The 18383-nt window shown below is 41.2% G+C and overlaps 1 protein-coding gene across 3 annotated transcripts in view; it reads left to right on the plus strand.

Annotated features, from left to right (window-relative positions):
* Positions 1–18383, plus strand: part of LOC126091854 (phosphopentomutase) — a 122986-nt gene that overhangs the window by 27275 nt on the left and 77328 nt on the right. For 2 of the 3 annotated variants that reach the window (XM_049907120.1, XM_049907119.1), the window contains exons 6-7: positions 2650–2840; positions 13180–13372. In XM_049907120.1, the coding sequence (XP_049763077.1) occupies positions 2650–2840; positions 13180–13372 (384 nt within the window). The remainder of the gene's footprint in view (positions 1–2649; positions 2841–13179; positions 13373–18383) is intronic. The other variant, XM_049907121.1, reaches the window with a different exon arrangement.

Here is an 18383-nt window from a genome sequence, read left to right on the forward strand (position 1 = left end):
TAGAGCCTACAGCATCTTTTGTGCTAATTTATCATTTAAAATGCGATTAAAGAGCAAATCAGATTGCCCATTCATAACATATATCTGAATAGTGTGTGAGTGCATGTGTGTGCGCGTGTGTTGAATCTGCAGTGAGGTTATCAGTACCCTGACACCTATTTGAATATTCCCACAGAGAATAAACTTGCTTCATCTCTGTAATGAATTTTTTTTTTTTTTTTTTAGTATTGCAACTTTGATCATTATTGACAGCTAGCCTTAATTTTCACAGTCACATTTTTACAACTGCCAGCAGAGTTTGATTGTTTTGTCTTCAGTTACATAGATCAATTTACATAGTGTCGTGTAAATTGTTCAGTTTCTATTGTTTATCAATTTACTTGGTGAAAGATTGCCATAATGTTTCTTTCAAGTAAAATGCAAAAAAGGTTTGATGTTTCTCAACAGCTATGTGCACTATGGTTGTATTACTGATAAACACTCAGCTGCACGAGAGCTTATTAGTCAACCCCAACCTCATACCAAGTGATGGAAAAACTGCATCTAGTTTGTGTCACTTATAACAAAATGTGAATGATATGGTGGTTTCGTGACTACCCTTAAAATCTGCAGAATGCATGTGTAATATTTTCAGTTGCTGGTAAGATGTCAGAGCTACTATAAATCACTTTTTTTTTTTTGGTGTAATACTCACTTTTTAAAGATACGATCTTTAGACTCAGATGAAGAAGAGTTTATTACTCTCTATGGGTGAGTTGGGTGATGGGACCCCTAATGTAAACATTAGTAACTTTGGAGAAAGAATTAATGTTCATCATAAATTTGATAACACATTTTAAAACCAATGTGCCATAATGGTTGTATTTTAAGATGATAATAGTACTTTGGCCATAAAGAACAGTACATTCTGATAGTGCTTTCAGTATGGTTTGTGAATTGCTGGGAGCTTCAGTCCAGAATTCCATACTTCGATTGAGATAGAATGATGAATTATTTACGAATAAAGGAGACAACTCACCAAAAGGCAGATGCGCTGTGTCATCGATACATACACAAACAAAAGGTACAGAGCTTTGCTAGCTTTCGGAATACACTTCCTCGACTGAGCACAGTGTAGGAAGACAGGCGTGTGTGCCTGTGTGTGTATGCGTGCCTGCTTGCACGCATGTTTTCCCTACAAGCTTGAAAAAGAAAGTGCATTCTGAAAGCTATCAAAGTGCTGTACCTTTCATTTACATATAACCCAGTGCTTCTTCCTTTCAGTGAGTTGTCTCCTTTATTTCTAAATAATTTGTAAGATAGAAACGCAAATGTTGAAATTTGAGTGCCTTAATGATCTTTCCAGGAAATTTTGGAATTGTTTAACGATAAACTGAAAACATTCCAGGAAAGAGCAAATGCGAGACATGAATAGAAAATGCCATGGTGGAAGTCAGACGCGAAACAGGAACCAGTCCTGAACAAAATTGTCTCCTTCATGATAACTGATATGGAGACCATGTCAGCTCACAAGATATCCAAAATTAACAGAGCAGCACACACAGATAGATTACGTGTTTCCCGATTGTCAGTTAAGCGTCATGCTGATGTCTCTTTACATAAGGTGCCTAAATGGATATGGGTTCGTATTGAGGATTTTTTGGTAATCAGAATTAAAAATTCCTTTCATTTGTTAACCTGTAATTCATTCTCTGCCAGTTCAATCCAGTCAATATGACAATGTGTTAATTTATTTTTAATGAATGATAGTCTTCCTGGGGTGCACCAACTTGCTAGTACTGCAGGCTGATAACCTCTCACTGTGACCATGTAGGAGTCACAAAAAAAGAAAGAAAAATAAAAGAATTACATAATTAGCTCTCATCACTTGTTTCACAAGTATGATGATGCCTTTGGTTTGGTCAACAATGTGCCAGTGGAATGAGAAGGAACCCCAATACATTGTACAGTGAATATACCCTTCTGCCTCCCAGTTCTCAATATTTTACACAATATTGGTATGCTTATAGGTGTAACACTTATGAAAGCACAAGAAACTTTTTGTGTATGCCATAAATACATAGGCTTACACGGCTGGTTTAAATATCATTAAAATACTTCTGGGTGTACTGCCGCATTGCTTATAAAATACATAAATTGTTAAAATACTAAAATAATGGGCATTGTGTCATGTTGCAGCAGCCTCAAGGCATATGAAGTATTATAGCTCTCGAGTATTTTATAAGATGAAATGGCATTACACCTGGAACAAATTTAATGAGTTTTTTTATGCAGGAAATTAAACAAAAGCATTATAACTACCTGTATGTGATTCTTACCATAATATTCTGACATGTTCTGCATCCTTGTATCATAGGTAATAGAATACTATAAACAATAATCATTGAATGAGAAAATTGTTGTCTAGGCTGGTATTAACTGAGTGCTTGATATGGACAAGCAGTCCAGGTCAGTCTCTCTCTCTCTCTCTCTCTCTCTCTCTCTCTCTCTCTCTCTGTCTCTGTTTCTTGTTGTTATTATTTCAGTTGCTGCTGAAATGAGTTCATATATCAGCTCACAAAGTTTTGTTTTTTTGAAAGTAAGTTATTTTTAGATGCATCGAGTAATCTATAATAATATGCCTGACTTCTCTTTGTTCATTTACTGCAGCCATTTATAGTAGTTGAAGAACAAAAGGAACCTGATCCAGAATTTCCCACTGTAAAATTTCCAAACCCAGAGGAAGGAAAAAGTGCTCTGAATCTTTCTTTCACCACAGCAGAGGCTCATGGAAGTACCATTATTATTGCCAATGATCCTGATGCTGACAGAGTGGCAGTAGCTGAGAAGTCTTCTTCTGGGTAATTGTTTTAAATTGCAAGGCTTTAAATTATAATAGTAGTTCCTGTATCTCTTTCTGTGCCTATCATCATCTTCCACCCTTAATGTTAATAATGTTGATTCAAGCCAAACGTAATTTATGTTGTAAATATTACCATTATCTAAATGTTGGACCAGCCTTTTTAATTTGTTATTGTCCCCACTTTGAACTTTCTTTAGTCATTGATTCAAAGTTAAATTAAAGCTGAATAAGTTGTGCCGCTGCTAATGTACGAGACAACTATCACATTAATGTCTTCAGGTGTGTGTGTGTGTGTGTGTGTGTGTGTGTGTGTGTGTGTGTGTGTGTGTGTGTGTGTACAGGGAGGGGGTGGTATATATATATATATATATATATATATATATATATATATATATAGTGTCATGTGTCCCTACCCTCTGGCTCCTACCCCTGTAACCGTCCCCGGTGTAAAACCTGTCCCATGCACCCTCCCACCACCACCTATTCCAGTCCTGTAACCCGGAAGGTGTACACGATCAAAGGCAGAGCCACGTGTGAAAGCACCCACGTGATTTACCAACTGACCTGCTTACACTGTGAAGCGTTCTATGTGGGAATGACCAGCAACAAACTGTCCATTCGCATGAATGGACACAGGCAGACAGTGTTTGTTGGTAATGAGGATCACCCTGTGGCTAAACATGCCTTGGTGCACGGCCAGCACATCTTGGCACAGTGTTACACCGTCCGGGTTATCTGGATACTTCCCACTAACACCAACCTGTCAGAACTCCGGAGATGGGAACTTGCCCTTCAGCATATCCTCTCTTCTCGCTATCCGCCAGGCCTCAATCTCCGCTAATTCCTAATTTCAATCTGCCGCCGCTCATACCTCACCTGTCTTTCAACATCATCTTTGCCTCTGTACTTCCGTCCCGACTGACATCTCTGCTCAAACTCTTTGCCTTTACAAATGTCTGCTTGTGTCTTGTATGTATGGATGGATATGTGTGTGTGTGCGAGTGTACACCTGTCCTTTTTTCCCCTTAAGGTAAGTCTTTCCGCTCCCGGGATTGGAATGACTCCTTACCCTCTCCCTTAAAACCCATAGTTCGGATAGGTTGGTGTTAGTAGGAAGTATCCAGATAACCCGGACGGTGTAACACTGCGCCAAGATGTGCTGGTCGTGCACCAAGGCATGTTTAGCCACAGGGTGATCCTCATTACCAACAAACACTGTCTGCCTGTGTCCATTCATGTGAATGGACAGTTTGTTGCTGGTCATTCCCACATAGAATGCATCACAGTGTAGGCAGGTCAGTTGGTAGATCACGTGGGTGCTTTCACACGTGGCTCTGCCTTTGATTGTGTACACCTTCCGGGTTACAGGACTGGAGTAGGTGGTGGTGGGAGGGTGCATGGGACAGGTTTTACACCGGGGGCGGTTACAAGGGTAGGAGCCAGAGGGTAGGGAAGGGGGTTTGGGGATTTCATAGGGATGAACTAAGAGGTTACGTAGGTTAGGTGGACGGCGGAAAGACACTCTTGGTGGAGTGGGGAGGATTTCATGAAGGATGGATCTCATTTCAGGGCAGGATTTGAGGAAGTCGTATCTCTGCTGGAGTGCCACATTCAGAATGTGATCCAGTCCCGGAAAGTATCCTGTCACAAGTGGGGCACTTTTGTGGTTCTTCTGTGGGAGGTTCTGGGTTTGAGAGGATGAGGAAGTGGCTCTGGTTATTTGCTTCTGTACCAGGTCGGGAGGGTAGTTGCGGGATGCGAAAGCTGTTGTCAGGTTGTTGGTGTAATGCTTCAGGGATTCCGGACTGGAGCAGATTCGTTTGCCACGAAGACCTAGGCTGTAGGGAAGGGACCGTTTGATGTGGAATGGGTGGCAGCTGTCGTAATGGAGGTACTGTTGCTTGTTGGTGGGTCTGATGTGGACGGACGTGTGAAGCTGGCCATTGGACAGGTGAAGGTCAACATCAAGGAAAGTGGCATGGGATTTGGAGTAGGACCAGGTGAATCTGGTGGAACCAAAGGAGTTGCGGTTGGAGAGGAAATTCTGGAGTTCTTCTTCACTGTGAGTCCAGATCATGAAGATGTCATCAATAAATCTGTACCAAACTTTGGGTTGGCAGGCCTGGGTAACCAAGAAGGCTTCCTCTAAGCGACCCATGAATAGGTTGGCGTATGAGGGGGCCATCCTGGTACCCATGGCTGTTCCCTTTAATTGTTGGTATGTCTGGTTTTCAAAAGTGACGAAGTTGTGGGTCAGGATGAAGCTGGCTAAGGTAATGAGGAAAGAGGTTTTAGGTAGGGTGGCAGGTGATCGGCGTGAAAGGAAGTGCTCCATCGCAGCGAGGCCCTGGACGTGCGGGATATTTGTGTATAAGGAAGTGGCATCAATGGTTACAAGGATGGTTTCTGGGGGTAACGGATTGGGTAAGGATTCCAGGCGTTCGAGAAAGTGGTTGGTGTCTTTGATGAAGGATGGGAGACTGCATGTAATGGGTTGAAGGTGTTGATCTACGTAGGCAGAGATACGTTCTGTGGGGGCTTGGTAACCAGCTACAATGGGGTGGCCGGGATGATTGGGTTTGTGAATTTTAGGAAGAAAGTAGCCCCCAAGCCCCCTTCCCTACCCTCTGGCTCCTACCCTTGTAACCACCCCCAGTGTAAAACCTGTCCCATGCACCCTCCCACCACCACCTACTCCAGTCCTGTAACCCGGAAGGTGTACACAATCAAAGGCAGAGCCACGTGTGAAAGCACCCACGTGATCTACCAACTGACCTGCCTACACTGTGATGCATTCTATGTGGGAATGACCAGCAACAAACTGTCCATTCGCATGAATGGACACAGGCAGACAGTGTTTGTTGGTAATGAGGATCACCCTGTGGCTAAACATGCCTTGGTGCACGACCAGCACATCTTGGCGCAGTGTTACACCGTCCGGGTTATCTGGATACTTCCTACTAACACCAACCTATCCGAACTCCGGAGATGGGAACTTGCTCTTCAATATATCCTCTCTTCCCGTTATCCACCAGGCCTCAATCTCCGCTAATTTCAAGTTGCCGCCACTCATACCTCACCTGTCATTCAACAACATCTTTGCCTCTGCACTTCTGCCTCGACTGACATCTCTGTCTTTAAATATGTCTGCTTGTGTCTGTATATGTGTGGATGGATATGTGTGTGTGTGCGCGAGTGTATACCCGTCCTTTTTTCCCCCTAAGGTAAGTCTTTCCGCTCCCGGGACTGGAATGACTCCTTACCCTCTCCCTTAAAACCCACATCCTTTCGTCTTTCCCTCTCCTTCCCTCTTTCCTGATGAGGCAACAGTTTGTTGCGAAAGCTTGAATTTTGTGTGTATGTTTGTGTTCGTTTGTGTGTCTGTTGACCTGCCAGCACTTTCATTTGGTAAGTCACATCATCTTTGTTTTTATATATATATATATATATATATATATATATATATATATATATATCTAAAAACAAAGATGATGTGACTTACCAAATGAAAGTGCTGGCAGGTCGACAGACACACAAACGAACACAAACATACACACAAAATTCAAGCTTTCGCAACAAACTGTTGCCTCATCAGGAAAGAGGGAAGGAGAGGGAAAGACGAAAGGATGTGGGTTTTAAGGGAGAGGGTAAGGAGTCATTCCAGTCCCGGGAGCGGAAAGACTTACCTTAGGGGGAAAAAAGGACGGGTATACACTCGCACACACACACATATCCATCCACACATATACAGACTCAAGCAGACATATTTAAAGATTTAAATATGTCTGCTTGAGTCTGTATATGTGTGGATGGATATGTGTGTGTGTGCGAGTGTATACCCGTCCTTTTTTCCCCCTAAGGTAAGTCTTTCCGCTCCCGGGACTGGAATGACTCCTTACCCTCTCCCTTAAAACCCACATCCTTTCGTCTTTCCCTCTCCTTCCCTCTTTCCTGATGAGGCAACAGTTTGTTGCGAAAGCTTGAATTTTGTGTGTATGTTTGTGTTCGTTTGTGTGTCTGTCGACCTGCCAGCACTTTCATTTGGTAAGTCACATCATCTTTGTTTTTAGATATATTTTTCCTTCGTGGAATGTTTCCTTCTATTATAATATATATATATATATATATATATATATATATATAAAAATCACCAACAGTGCCTGCCACGTGCCCCAGTCTATTTAAGCCTAACTGAGCCGAGCTACACTTGGCCTCTGTTCTGTGTTTATTGCTACAGCTCCTTGTGTACACAATTGGTTTCCACTGAATGTTATTAAATACTATGTTCAAGTTGTTAATGCTTCCATAGAATAAAGTTGTGTTCAGTCTACTGGTCGTGTTGTACTCATACCTAACTACAACACGATTGGTGGTGATTGTGGTCCTGTTCTCCATGCAAATTTCTACTCTAGATGATACACAGTTTATTCTCACAATGGCTGATGGTGTTACACAGAACATTTTACATCAATTGGTAGACCAGCAGAAATCATTCACCACAGATTTGCACTACCAATCATGGTTTCTGGACAATCAAACTCAGGTACTTCAATTGTTGGCTTCTGTTTTGTCTAGTCGGCATACTCCTCGGTATGTCTGTTTTGCACTCCATGGCCCCTGTAGTTCTCCCTTTTCTAAATATGATGAGTCTGTTGAGTACTGGGACACATACGAGAAACATCTGCAACAACACTTTCCAGCTTTTGGGCTTACTTTTGCCATTTTATGTCATGCCTTGTTCCTTTCCTGGATATCACCAAGAATGTGTCAAGTCTGTTTAAACTTACCCCTTCGCAAGATCTACATTTACATCTACATCTACATAGATACTCTGCAAATCGCACTTAAGTGCCTGGCAGAGGGTTCATCGAACCACCTTCACGATAATTCTGTATTATTCCAATCTTGAACAGAGCACGGAAAAAACAAACACCTATATCTTTCCACGTGAGCTCTGATTTCCCTTATTTTTTTATGATGATTGTTTCTCCCTATGCAGGTCAGCTTCAACAAAATATTTTTGCATTCGGAGGAGAAAGTTGATGATGGAAATTTTGTGAGATTCTGCCTCAATGAAAAACGCCTTTGTTTTAATGATTTTCACCCCGAATCTTGTATATTGTCAGTAACACTCTCCCCCTATTTCGTGATAATACAAAATGTGCTGCCCTACTTTGAACTTTCTCAATGTACTCTGTTAATCCTGTCCGGTAAAGATCCCACACTGCACAGCTTTACTCTAAAAGAGGACAGACAAGTGTAGTGTAGGTAGTCTTTTTAATAGATCTGTTACATTTTCTACATGTCCTGCCAATAAAATGCCATCCTTGGTTTGCCATCCACATGACATTTTCTCTGTGTTCTTTCTAATTTATGTTGTTAATAATTGTAATTCCTTGGCATTTAGTTAAATTTACGGCCTTTAGATTTGGCTGATTTATCTTGTAACCAAGGTTTAATGGATTACTTTTAACATTCTAACATTCATGTGGATGACCTCACACTTCTCATTATTTAGGGTCAATTGTCAATTTTTATGCCATACAAATATTTTTTTGAAATCATTTTCCAGTTTGCTTTGATCGTCTGATGACTTTACTAGACAATAAATAACAGCATCATCTGCAAACAACCTAAGACAACTGGTCAGATCATCTCCTAAATCATTTATATATATATATAACAGCCAGCAGAGGGCCTTTAACACTATCTTGGGAATGCCAGAAATCACTTCTGTTTTACTCGATGAATTTCCATCAGTTACTATGAACTTGATTGCTCTGACAGGAAATCACAAATCCAGTCACATAATTGAGGTTATATTCCATAAGCACACAATTTCATTACAAACCATTTCTACAGTATAGTGTCGAAAGCCTTCTGGAAATCTAGAAATATGGAACAACTACTTTGCCCACCCCTTGTATGTGTTGCATCAGAAACTTGCTCCTTTTGTTTGGTCTGCAGCCTTTGAGCGTACTTATCTGCAACTTAAGGATAGTCTTCACTCCGTGTTGTGTCATGCAACATTTCAATCTGGTAAGCATCTAGTCGTAGCCCCGGACAGGTCCCAGTACAGCTTGGGGATGGCCCTGGCCCATCACCATTCAGATGGCTGCAAGCAACCTATTGCCTTTGCATCAAAAACAGTCAACTTGGCTCAGTAACGTTAGTGTCAGTTGGGGAAACATGCTCTTGCTGTTTAGCCCTTAAAAATTTTCATGTGTTCTTGTATGGTGCATAATTTAATTATCAACAGTAAGTACTTGGTTTCCCTGTTAAACTCGCTGGTGTCCTTACTGGACAAAGCCACTCATTATCTTCAATGCTGGGCTCTGTTCTTGCTCCGGGTCAATTATGAGAGCCATTTTCATCATACATCACAGCATGCAAATGCAGATCCTCTGTCCGGGCTCTCCAAGAGCCCTGACCCTTCGTTCATCCAGGATAAACTGCTTTGTTTTTAGCTGGTTATGGAGAAGAGGCACACAGTGCATGGCTTCCCCATCACCTGTTTCCACATTATCTCTGCTGTGGCGATAGATCCGGTGCTCCAGCAGGTTATACGACTGATACGACATGGGTAGCCTGACCGTCCATTGTGCCGGGCGTCAGACCTGCTTCATAATTTATAAGCATAGCACCATTGCCTCTTCCTCTTGGATGGCATTATTCTCCAATTGACATGGTTTACTTCTTGCGTCGTGGTTCCAGCAGCTCTGTGGTGGAAGGTTCTCTGCTTATTACATCGAGGTCAGTGGGGATCTCTTGCATGAAACTGGTGGCGCGCTGCCATTTGCTTTGGCCGTGCGTTGATCTAGAGGTGGAACATCTTTTTGCTGTCTGCCGCAAGTGTTACACTCAGTAGGCAATGCAGAGCACTGTTTTTTTTGCTACAGCTGGCCCCTATACAGCCTTGGGAAATAAACCACCTAGGCCCTTCTGGTTATTGTCAGTTGATTTTTTTTTTTTTTTTTTTTTTCCTTATGTCATTTGTTGCCCGTCTGCAACAGCAGATGTGACTGTCAAAGATATTCTCCATAGCAGGCTTGCCTTGCATCCTCGTTTTGGACAATGGTCATCAGTTTGTGGTGCAGTCTTTCAAGGACTCTTGTACACAGAATGGTATATGCCAAGTCATGGCACCTCCCTACCATCCACAGTCTAACAAAGAGGTGAAATGCCTTGTTTGAACATTTAAGATGCAGATGCACAAGCACACAGAAGATTTCCCAACTCTCACGTTTTTGTTTAAGCTCTCACAGAATGACATTGAATTGGGGCCAAGATTCCTGTTGAGCTCCCGTCTGCCACAAATGCTGCTCAGCCTCTTGCTGCCAGGTGTGCTTTCCCCAGCGGTGCTGGTTTCATCGTTGTTCACACTCAAGACAACAGTCTGGGCCAGGGCATTTATGCAGTATCCTCACTAGATCCTGGTTATTGTCCACAGCCATCTTCATGATATGCACTGAATGTTGACTCATGGCACGCCTCTGAAAGCATTTGCATCACAGGATGGATGCAGGACCCTCTTCATTGGGCTGTGAGCCTAGCACTTCATTCTTTGTTGGCCCTCCAGGATTCCAGCAGGCCTGATCGTGCCCACCTACCCTGGTGGTTCGAGCTTTGCTTCGTCAGCATTGACGGCGGGTTTGCTTCCTATGGGCAGTGCCAGCACCTCCCACTGCGCTGAGCAGCCACTGCTCTCAGTGGGGACAGAAGTCGGTTATCCGTCACCAGAGCATCTCCTCTCCATCCTTCATTGTCGCTGCCAATGCTGGTGCCGCTTTCGTGCACTCCTAAGTCCAGATGGCTCGCGTCCCTGTGACTGGTCCTGTACAGCAGTCACCTGTGGGCAGCTGGGGTGCCCTTGTCACACTCACTTTCATCCATACACACTGGCCCTGGTGGATCGGAAACTTCTCGCACCTGTGGCTGCTGCCCCCAGCTTCACCACAGATGTCGTGAACATGTCTTCAGTCACAGCATTGTAGACAGCAGTGTCTGGTTGTTCCGCCCCAAAAGGGAGGGTTAGTGTAGTATCCTGCTGGACAGTAGTTGGGCCTCAATAGCCTTCAAACAGTGTGCCTACAACTACCCAATGTGGTAGCCAGGGACAACCAGGTCTGTCATGCACACGTAGCATTAAACCAGCAGCAACTGACATGGGTAGCATCTTTATAGCTACATGCTTGGGCTTCCGGGCCCTCAGTGGTTAAATGTGTTTGAGACGTGTAAACTACTTTCATTGCATTCGTGCTAGTGTCAATCTTTGACCCAATAAATAGTGTCTCTTGTACAGCTGTGTTTTCGTGTGTTCCTAATTGGAACATTTAATTCTTCTGTGCAGTGTGTTTGGATTATCACAGCATATGCCTATAAAAAGTTGTTGAGTGCTCACTATCTTAATTCTTATTGTCCGTATGGAACTACAAAATTGAACACAAACCAGACAACACTTTGTAACTGAAACTCATTTTGAAAGAGGATGTAAAGGGAAAAGGTGATGTTGGTGAGCAAGAAAGGTTCAAAAATCAAAGATTGTGATTCCATTGTGTAGATAATGTCATATACTAATATTATTTAAAGTAATTACTAATTCCTTTATGTTTCTTTAACTTTAAGGGAGTTTAGATATGCAACTAATATCTATTTATCGGTCTTTTAACTTTCATTTTTGTTTCATGTTGCTTAGAAATATACTGCAATACACCTACCCATATTTTCAGTTGTTGTTGACAGATTTTATTTCTTAAAAAAGAGTCTCGATCAGACCTACTCTGTTTCTGTCACATCTTTTACACAGCCTTTATCCCATATCTTTGCAGGGTCAGTACGTTAATTGTCAGATTTGGTAATGATAATGGTAGAAGGTGGCTTGATGTCCTTCCTGTTGTAACCCCCCCTCCCCCTCCTTTCTTCAATCTCCCAGGACTGAATCTGTGTACCCCAACTATCTGCATCTGATGTTGTCTTGTGATAGTACGAATGTTTTCTGAGTGTTTGCAAATTGTGTGACAGAGATGGGATGTAGCTCAGCCCGGTATTCACGCAGTTGGATGTGTGAATCCACCTAAAAATCACACACAGGCTGGCTGGCACACCAGCCCTTGTTGTTAGTCAGCCAGGTGAGTTCGATCTGTGGCCTGTGAGCCTCCCCAGAGGCAGCATGCTAATGCATGCAGCTGTCTGGGAGGGTTCTCTGTTTCTGTCACTGACGCATTATATCTTATTCAGAGGCACAGTTATCTTGAAAGCAGGCACATTGTATATCATGTTGTTCCAAAACTGCCCCATGGGTCAAGGGCACCAGCAAGTGCCAATACTTGGTTTTAGTGCACCATGTTCCCACTTTGTTCTGCCATTTGTAGTGAGCCATTTGTCCATCCCTGACCAAGAATGCACTGCTGAGGCATACAGTTGCTAAGTTACTGCCTGACTGCCCACATGTCAGCTGCTTGTGGGCAGGCATTTGAGTTGCAACAGCCTATCATACCGTATATCAACTTGAATGCAACTAGTTTTCATTGTCTTACATGGACATGATCAGTTACAAGCTGTCCATTCATATGATTGGTAACAGCCAGCTGTGGCAAGGCAAGTTTGACCATCCATTATTGTGCTGAGAATAACAGTGGCCGTTGCACAATCTACGCTATTTGGATTCTCCTCCCAAACATGTTTCTTTGAACTACACAGTTAGCATCTGACCCTCCAATACATCCTCTAACGCCACAGTCTGTCTGGTGTCAATCATCACTGCTATCCTCCACTTCGTATGTACCTCTGTATCCGTTCCCATGCCACATCCTGAATCTCCTTTTCTTCCTTGCAGCATCTTTGTACTACTTCCTGCTTACCCCCCCCCCCCCTCAACCCCCCACCTCCCTGCTTCACATGAGCTACATTTTTTTTGGGGGGGGGGGGGGATAGGTCATACTGCTTCCCTCTATCCTGCTCCCCCTTCTCATCCCTTCAACTGCCCATCACTGTTTTTTGGAGCCCCACATACAACTACGCCGTGCTAAACAGCTGAGCGTGATTGTTCTCTAAGGGTGTTCATGTGGCCCGAAACTTATATTTAGTTCATATTATCTGTCCCTGTCTGACTAAAATTAGTTCCTTCACTCAATTTTATTCCAACTAGATTTTTTTCATATTTGTCTAATAGTGTTCATGTTACATGAGAAATCTGAGGCTTATCATAAGCAAACCACCGCTACCCACAATGCACTATTAATTTTTAAATATTAAGTGAAGAATGGTGACATTAGTAAGTAAATGTGTCAAAAAGTTCACAGTTTGCAAATTTTCATGAATGTGAATTTTGAATCCAGTCTCATTTTCAGAGGTGATGCGTGGCACGTATTTACTGGAAATGAGTTAGGTGCCTTGTTAGGATGGTGGAGCCTTTTTTGCTTCAGAAAAAGCTTTCCGGAGACAGATATGAAAGATGTTTATATGATGGCCAGCACTGTCTCTTCAAAATTTTTGAGGTCCATGGCAAATGTGGAAGGATATAATTTTGTGGTACTGTAAGCTTTTTTTATTACTGTTTCATGAATTATCTAATTAATAATGAATTTTTTTATAATTCAGTGTAATATATTAATGCCATCTGCTAGCATTCCAATCACATTAATTGAAGTTATCCGATAAACTGATTACCATAAGTTTTGCTAAAACCCTAAAGCAGAGTAGCTAAATTATAATAATGCAATTACAGTAAAGTGCATGTAGTGATAACTCCACACTTTAAGTGGATCATTCAGCTAGTGTACATTACTGTATCTGTGCCAAGGAACAACTTGTTTATTTGGACAGTGTTCAGATAGTTTGTTATGACAGTTATGTATGGTTTACATTTGTTGGGTTATATTTGATGAAAATGTATTTTTGATCCATTAATGTACACTGTTTCTCTCCTGTGAAGATGATTGTAGTAACAAAACTCAAAAGAGAATAAACATACAGTTGTCCTTATGATGGTACAAATATTATTTTTTCAAAATATTTAACAGCCATAGGTAGTCATTTACAAAAAGTTTTATGGCTAGGACGAGGTTAGATTTGATAAGGTTATAAAAAATTAATTAGTTAATGAAGTAAGCAACCAGTTCACTGCATTGAGACTTCTGTGGCAGAGATACACAGAATAATATTCAAATATAAGATTATTTGATGTGCTTAACAGAGCAGCAGAACTGAATGCAGGTTTGACAACAATTATGTGATAGGTGGAGCTGGCATTAGCTAACATAACCATTGAAAATGATGTAGAACAAAGAGATGTGGTGCTATTATGGGGTGCAGAATGAGAGAATAATTGAGAAGTGAATGTACAAAGGAGAATGAATGAAAAGTTACTCTATCATGTAGATAAATATAAGACAAGGAAAAATTGTGGAAGAAATTTCAATTTAGTGAAGAAAAAAATATGAGATCATTTTCTGCTTTTTAACCTGTCCAGAAAATTATATCGTGAAGAAATTCAAAGAGTCAATGCATAAGTCACAGAGGTCTGAAAAGTACGTAACCTTTCAGATTAATCATTTCAAAGGAGATGTTGCAATAAAGTAAATTTTAGGGATGGTTTTAACCATATTTTTGGCAACTGACTAAATATATAGAAGCATGAGTAAGTCACTTGATCAAATTTTTTATCAACAGCTTGCATAACAGAATTTTGGAGAAGAATAAAATAGACAACATTCATTTTGATGGTAGCCGCACACACTATAAAACAACAAGGAAGAGTAAGTATTAGTAAAACATTGGCAAGAAACTAGACTAAAAGGGGCTGCAAATGTGTCAGAATCATAGGAAAACAAATGAGTACCTGCTGATTAGACATTCCAACAGGAAGGAAGAAGCTCGGAGTATTCACAATTTAGAAATCGGAGTGAAACTCTTTGACAAATATACTCAGAACTGTATTATGAAAAGGATAGTTGCTGGCTCAGGAATTCTACTCTAGCAGAGAGAAAGAGCAGTTGTATTTTTCAAAGTTGGTGCTGGAAACCACAGCAAACCCCTGCCCCCCTTTCCCTATGTTGCTCACTAGTATCAGAAAGCTCACTAGTATCAGAAAGCTGGGTGTTGTTGATTCCAAAATTTAACCATTGTCTGGGCTCTGTTCCCCTGTATTGTTAGGAGAAATCCTTCATCTTATGAGGCCGCTATTGGCAGTTGAAAATACCACCTGAAAATACCTGTAATGGATTCTGAATGTGCATCTATTCTCCTATGCCTCATCTTAACATTACAACCATGTCAATCCTAGCCACTTTAACACAGTTCCTCCATTTTACTGTCTCCACAACTGTAATTTGATCCACCCAGTTGGGTATGCTTTCATTGTTGTTTGAAATCAGCCATCTGGCTGTAAAGTGTACAGTCAGTCATCTTGGCAGACTTCTTTTGGGATATGCTCCATGTAACAGGTGAATCTAGATAAATAAGTGGTCACTTCTGTGCAGGTCATAATACATTTCACACTGAGCAGGTGAGCAGCAGAATGAGAGGTTTATGGCTGCAAAGAAACCCAAGTGTGATCTGTGTTCATCAATATGTTGTTGACAGTTTGTGTGAGGCTCTCCATCGATCAACCTCCCGGAACAAATCCTGGTAGAGACCCGTAGCACACCACAAGCATTAAGATCTGTGAAAAGGAGAAAGGGACAAAGGAGCTCAGCAGTAAATTGTTTGAGGACCTTACCATCAACAATCTCGTGTGGTGGGAGGTATACAGGGCACACTGTGAGGTTGACATGGTCGAGAATCTCGTGACTGCTTGCAGTGTTATGGTTAAAGTTACAGGATAGAACTGGTGTGTCTCATTGAGGAATACTGCCACCCTTTGTCCTTTCACCAGTAAGATAATCTTTTCTTTGAAAGCTGTAGCTTCCAAGTACAGGTGTGTTAGTATTTTTCTGTCTTGTAAACAAAGGAAGAAAATTCTTTCATGTATGAGAAGTTTCATTTCCTCCACATGTGTCCTGAATCCATTGATGGTTCGATATATATATTCCTTACAACCTGACTGCCTATTCTGTTCTTCCAAGATGTCGAAGCGAATTGGGCATCAATATCTGCACAGACCACCCCTCCCATCTCAATGAGGTAGACTGTTTTCATCCTTTGCCTGCAGCCTTATTTAGTTTATACAACTTTACCATGTTTATCCAAGTATAAGATGACCCTGAATAAAAGTGACCCCCCCGTGTTTATTAAGATACCCTTTGAGAAATTTTTTTAACATATTCTGTCTAATCAAAAGTACAAACTTAAACTGACGTAAGGTACTGCTAGCAAATAACATTACACTGGCCATTTATTTATTGTCCACATTTTAATATACAAGGAGTAATAAAATAGACAAATAGGAATTGTTAACATCAATTTTTATCTTTACTCCCTTTTTTGTGTACTTAGCCTGTCGTCTCTAGTATCATTATTTTTAATCATTATCCTGTCCAAGCAGAACAGCTGTGAAATTTATATCTTTATTGTCACAAAAATTTGGCTATTTTTTCCAAATATGTTGCAGTTTCTGTTATTCCAGTTAAGGTGGGACCTGAGAAAAAACAGCGAATTGTGCTTCTGTATTGATGTGAGAATGTTAACAGTATCTGTTGCTTCCAAATATACCATCTGCCCTCCACTCTCTCTTTAGCTGCGTAAAACCAGCAACTGACACACTCCCTATCATTCCCGTCATACCTCACGGTGTCAGCACTGGCTCCAATCTAGACTTTCAGCATCTCCTGCAGAATTTTATGCTGTTGTTGAGTACTTGTCCAGTTGTAAAGTCAGTTTGATTCTGAGTACAAATGCATTCATGCAAACTCCAGTTAAAACATGATATATGTTCATAAACAGCCAAAATATGCAGTGTAGAGTCCTATGGGTAGCAACACGATGAAATTTGCTGCCCTCTCGCCACTCCCCACTCCTCACCTGCAGTCATCATTGGTCTCAGTCAAACTGGTGTCACTGTTCCCCTCCAACCCTTCCATAGTGCTGTGCTTGCGCAATAATGAAACATGGATGGCAATATCGTCTAGAGTCCAGGTCATATGTGGTACTATCTCCACAAAGGATTTATTCTTGTGATAACATTTGCAGTTAGTTTATATAGACTTTTTTCGTTTGTTAGACATTTAATTCTGGATTAATTTTCTTGCTCTTTTCATCTGAATGTCACCATCTTGCTCTAAAGATAATTAAAAACTGGTGGCATTTTTCCCTGATAGTCTAGTACACGAACAGTGACCAAATTTCTCATCTTCAACTCATTTGGTGAGTCATTACAATTTCTCACAACAAAACAGAATGCTGACTTTGGTTCAGAATCAACCAATGTTTTTTGAAGGACAAGATTTTCGCCTTTGAATGTTACCTTCACTTAAAAAGCAATATAAATGTGCATTAAGTATACAATATCCATACATGTGCGAGAATTTATATTGCAAATTTGTTCAGATACAACAAAAGTTTGTTAAGTTGATAGGATTTAATGTTATTTCCTCCTGTGTTTCACAAAATCATCAGTTTTTAAGTGGAGCATAAGACTGTCATAGTGACTAGTTTCTCTCGCATCCCTTTGCGCATTGCAATAGCGCTGCAAGTCAAATGTTGTGGGATTGTTTGAGCAAGATCAGTACTGTATCAAGTGCTTCAATGTGTTGGGAAAACTTGAGCCTATTCAAATGAATTCTTCAAAATAAAATTGTATGTAACCCCTGTAGACAATGCTGCATCTGTAAATGTAAGATGACCCCTATATTAATATATTATACTATGTAAAAATATACCTAAAAACAAAGACGATGTGACTTACCAAATGAAAGTGCTGGCAGGTCGACAGACACACAAACGAACACAAACATACACACAAAATTCAAGCTTTCGCAACAAACTGTTGCCTCATCAGGAAAGAGGGAAGGAGAGGGAAAGACGAAAGGATGTGGGTTTTAAGGGAGAGGGTAAGGAGTCATTCCAGTCCCGGGAGCGGAAAGACTTACCTTAAGGGGAAAAAAGGACGGGTATACACTCGCACACACACACATATCCATCCACACATATACAGACACTGTATATGTGTGGATGGATATGTGTGTGTGTGCGAGTGTATACCCGTCCTTTTTTCCCCTTAAGGTAAGTCTTTCCGCTCCCGGGACTGGAATGACTCCTTACCCTCTCCCTTAAAACCCACATCCTTTCGTCTTTCCCTCTCCTTCCCTCTTTCCTGATGAGGCAACAGTTTGTTGCGAAAGCTTGAATTTTGTGTGTATGTTTGTGTTCGTTTGTGTGTCTGTCGACCTGCCAGCACTTTCATTTGGTAAGTCACATCGTCTTTGTTTTTAGGTATATTTTTCCTTCGTGGAATGTTTCCTTCTATTATAACCATACTATGTAAAAACATTGATCTGAGCAGCAATAGTTTAATCTGCGAATATAGGACGACCCCGTGTTTTTCAAATGACAATTTTGGGGGAAAAACTTTGTCTTATAATCAGGTAAATATGGTATGTACTTG

The sequence above is a fragment of the Schistocerca cancellata genome, chromosome 7 (assembly GCF_023864275.1).
Source record: "Schistocerca cancellata isolate TAMUIC-IGC-003103 chromosome 7, iqSchCanc2.1, whole genome shotgun sequence".
Classification (NCBI taxonomy): Eukaryota; Metazoa; Arthropoda; class Insecta; order Orthoptera; family Acrididae; genus Schistocerca; species Schistocerca cancellata.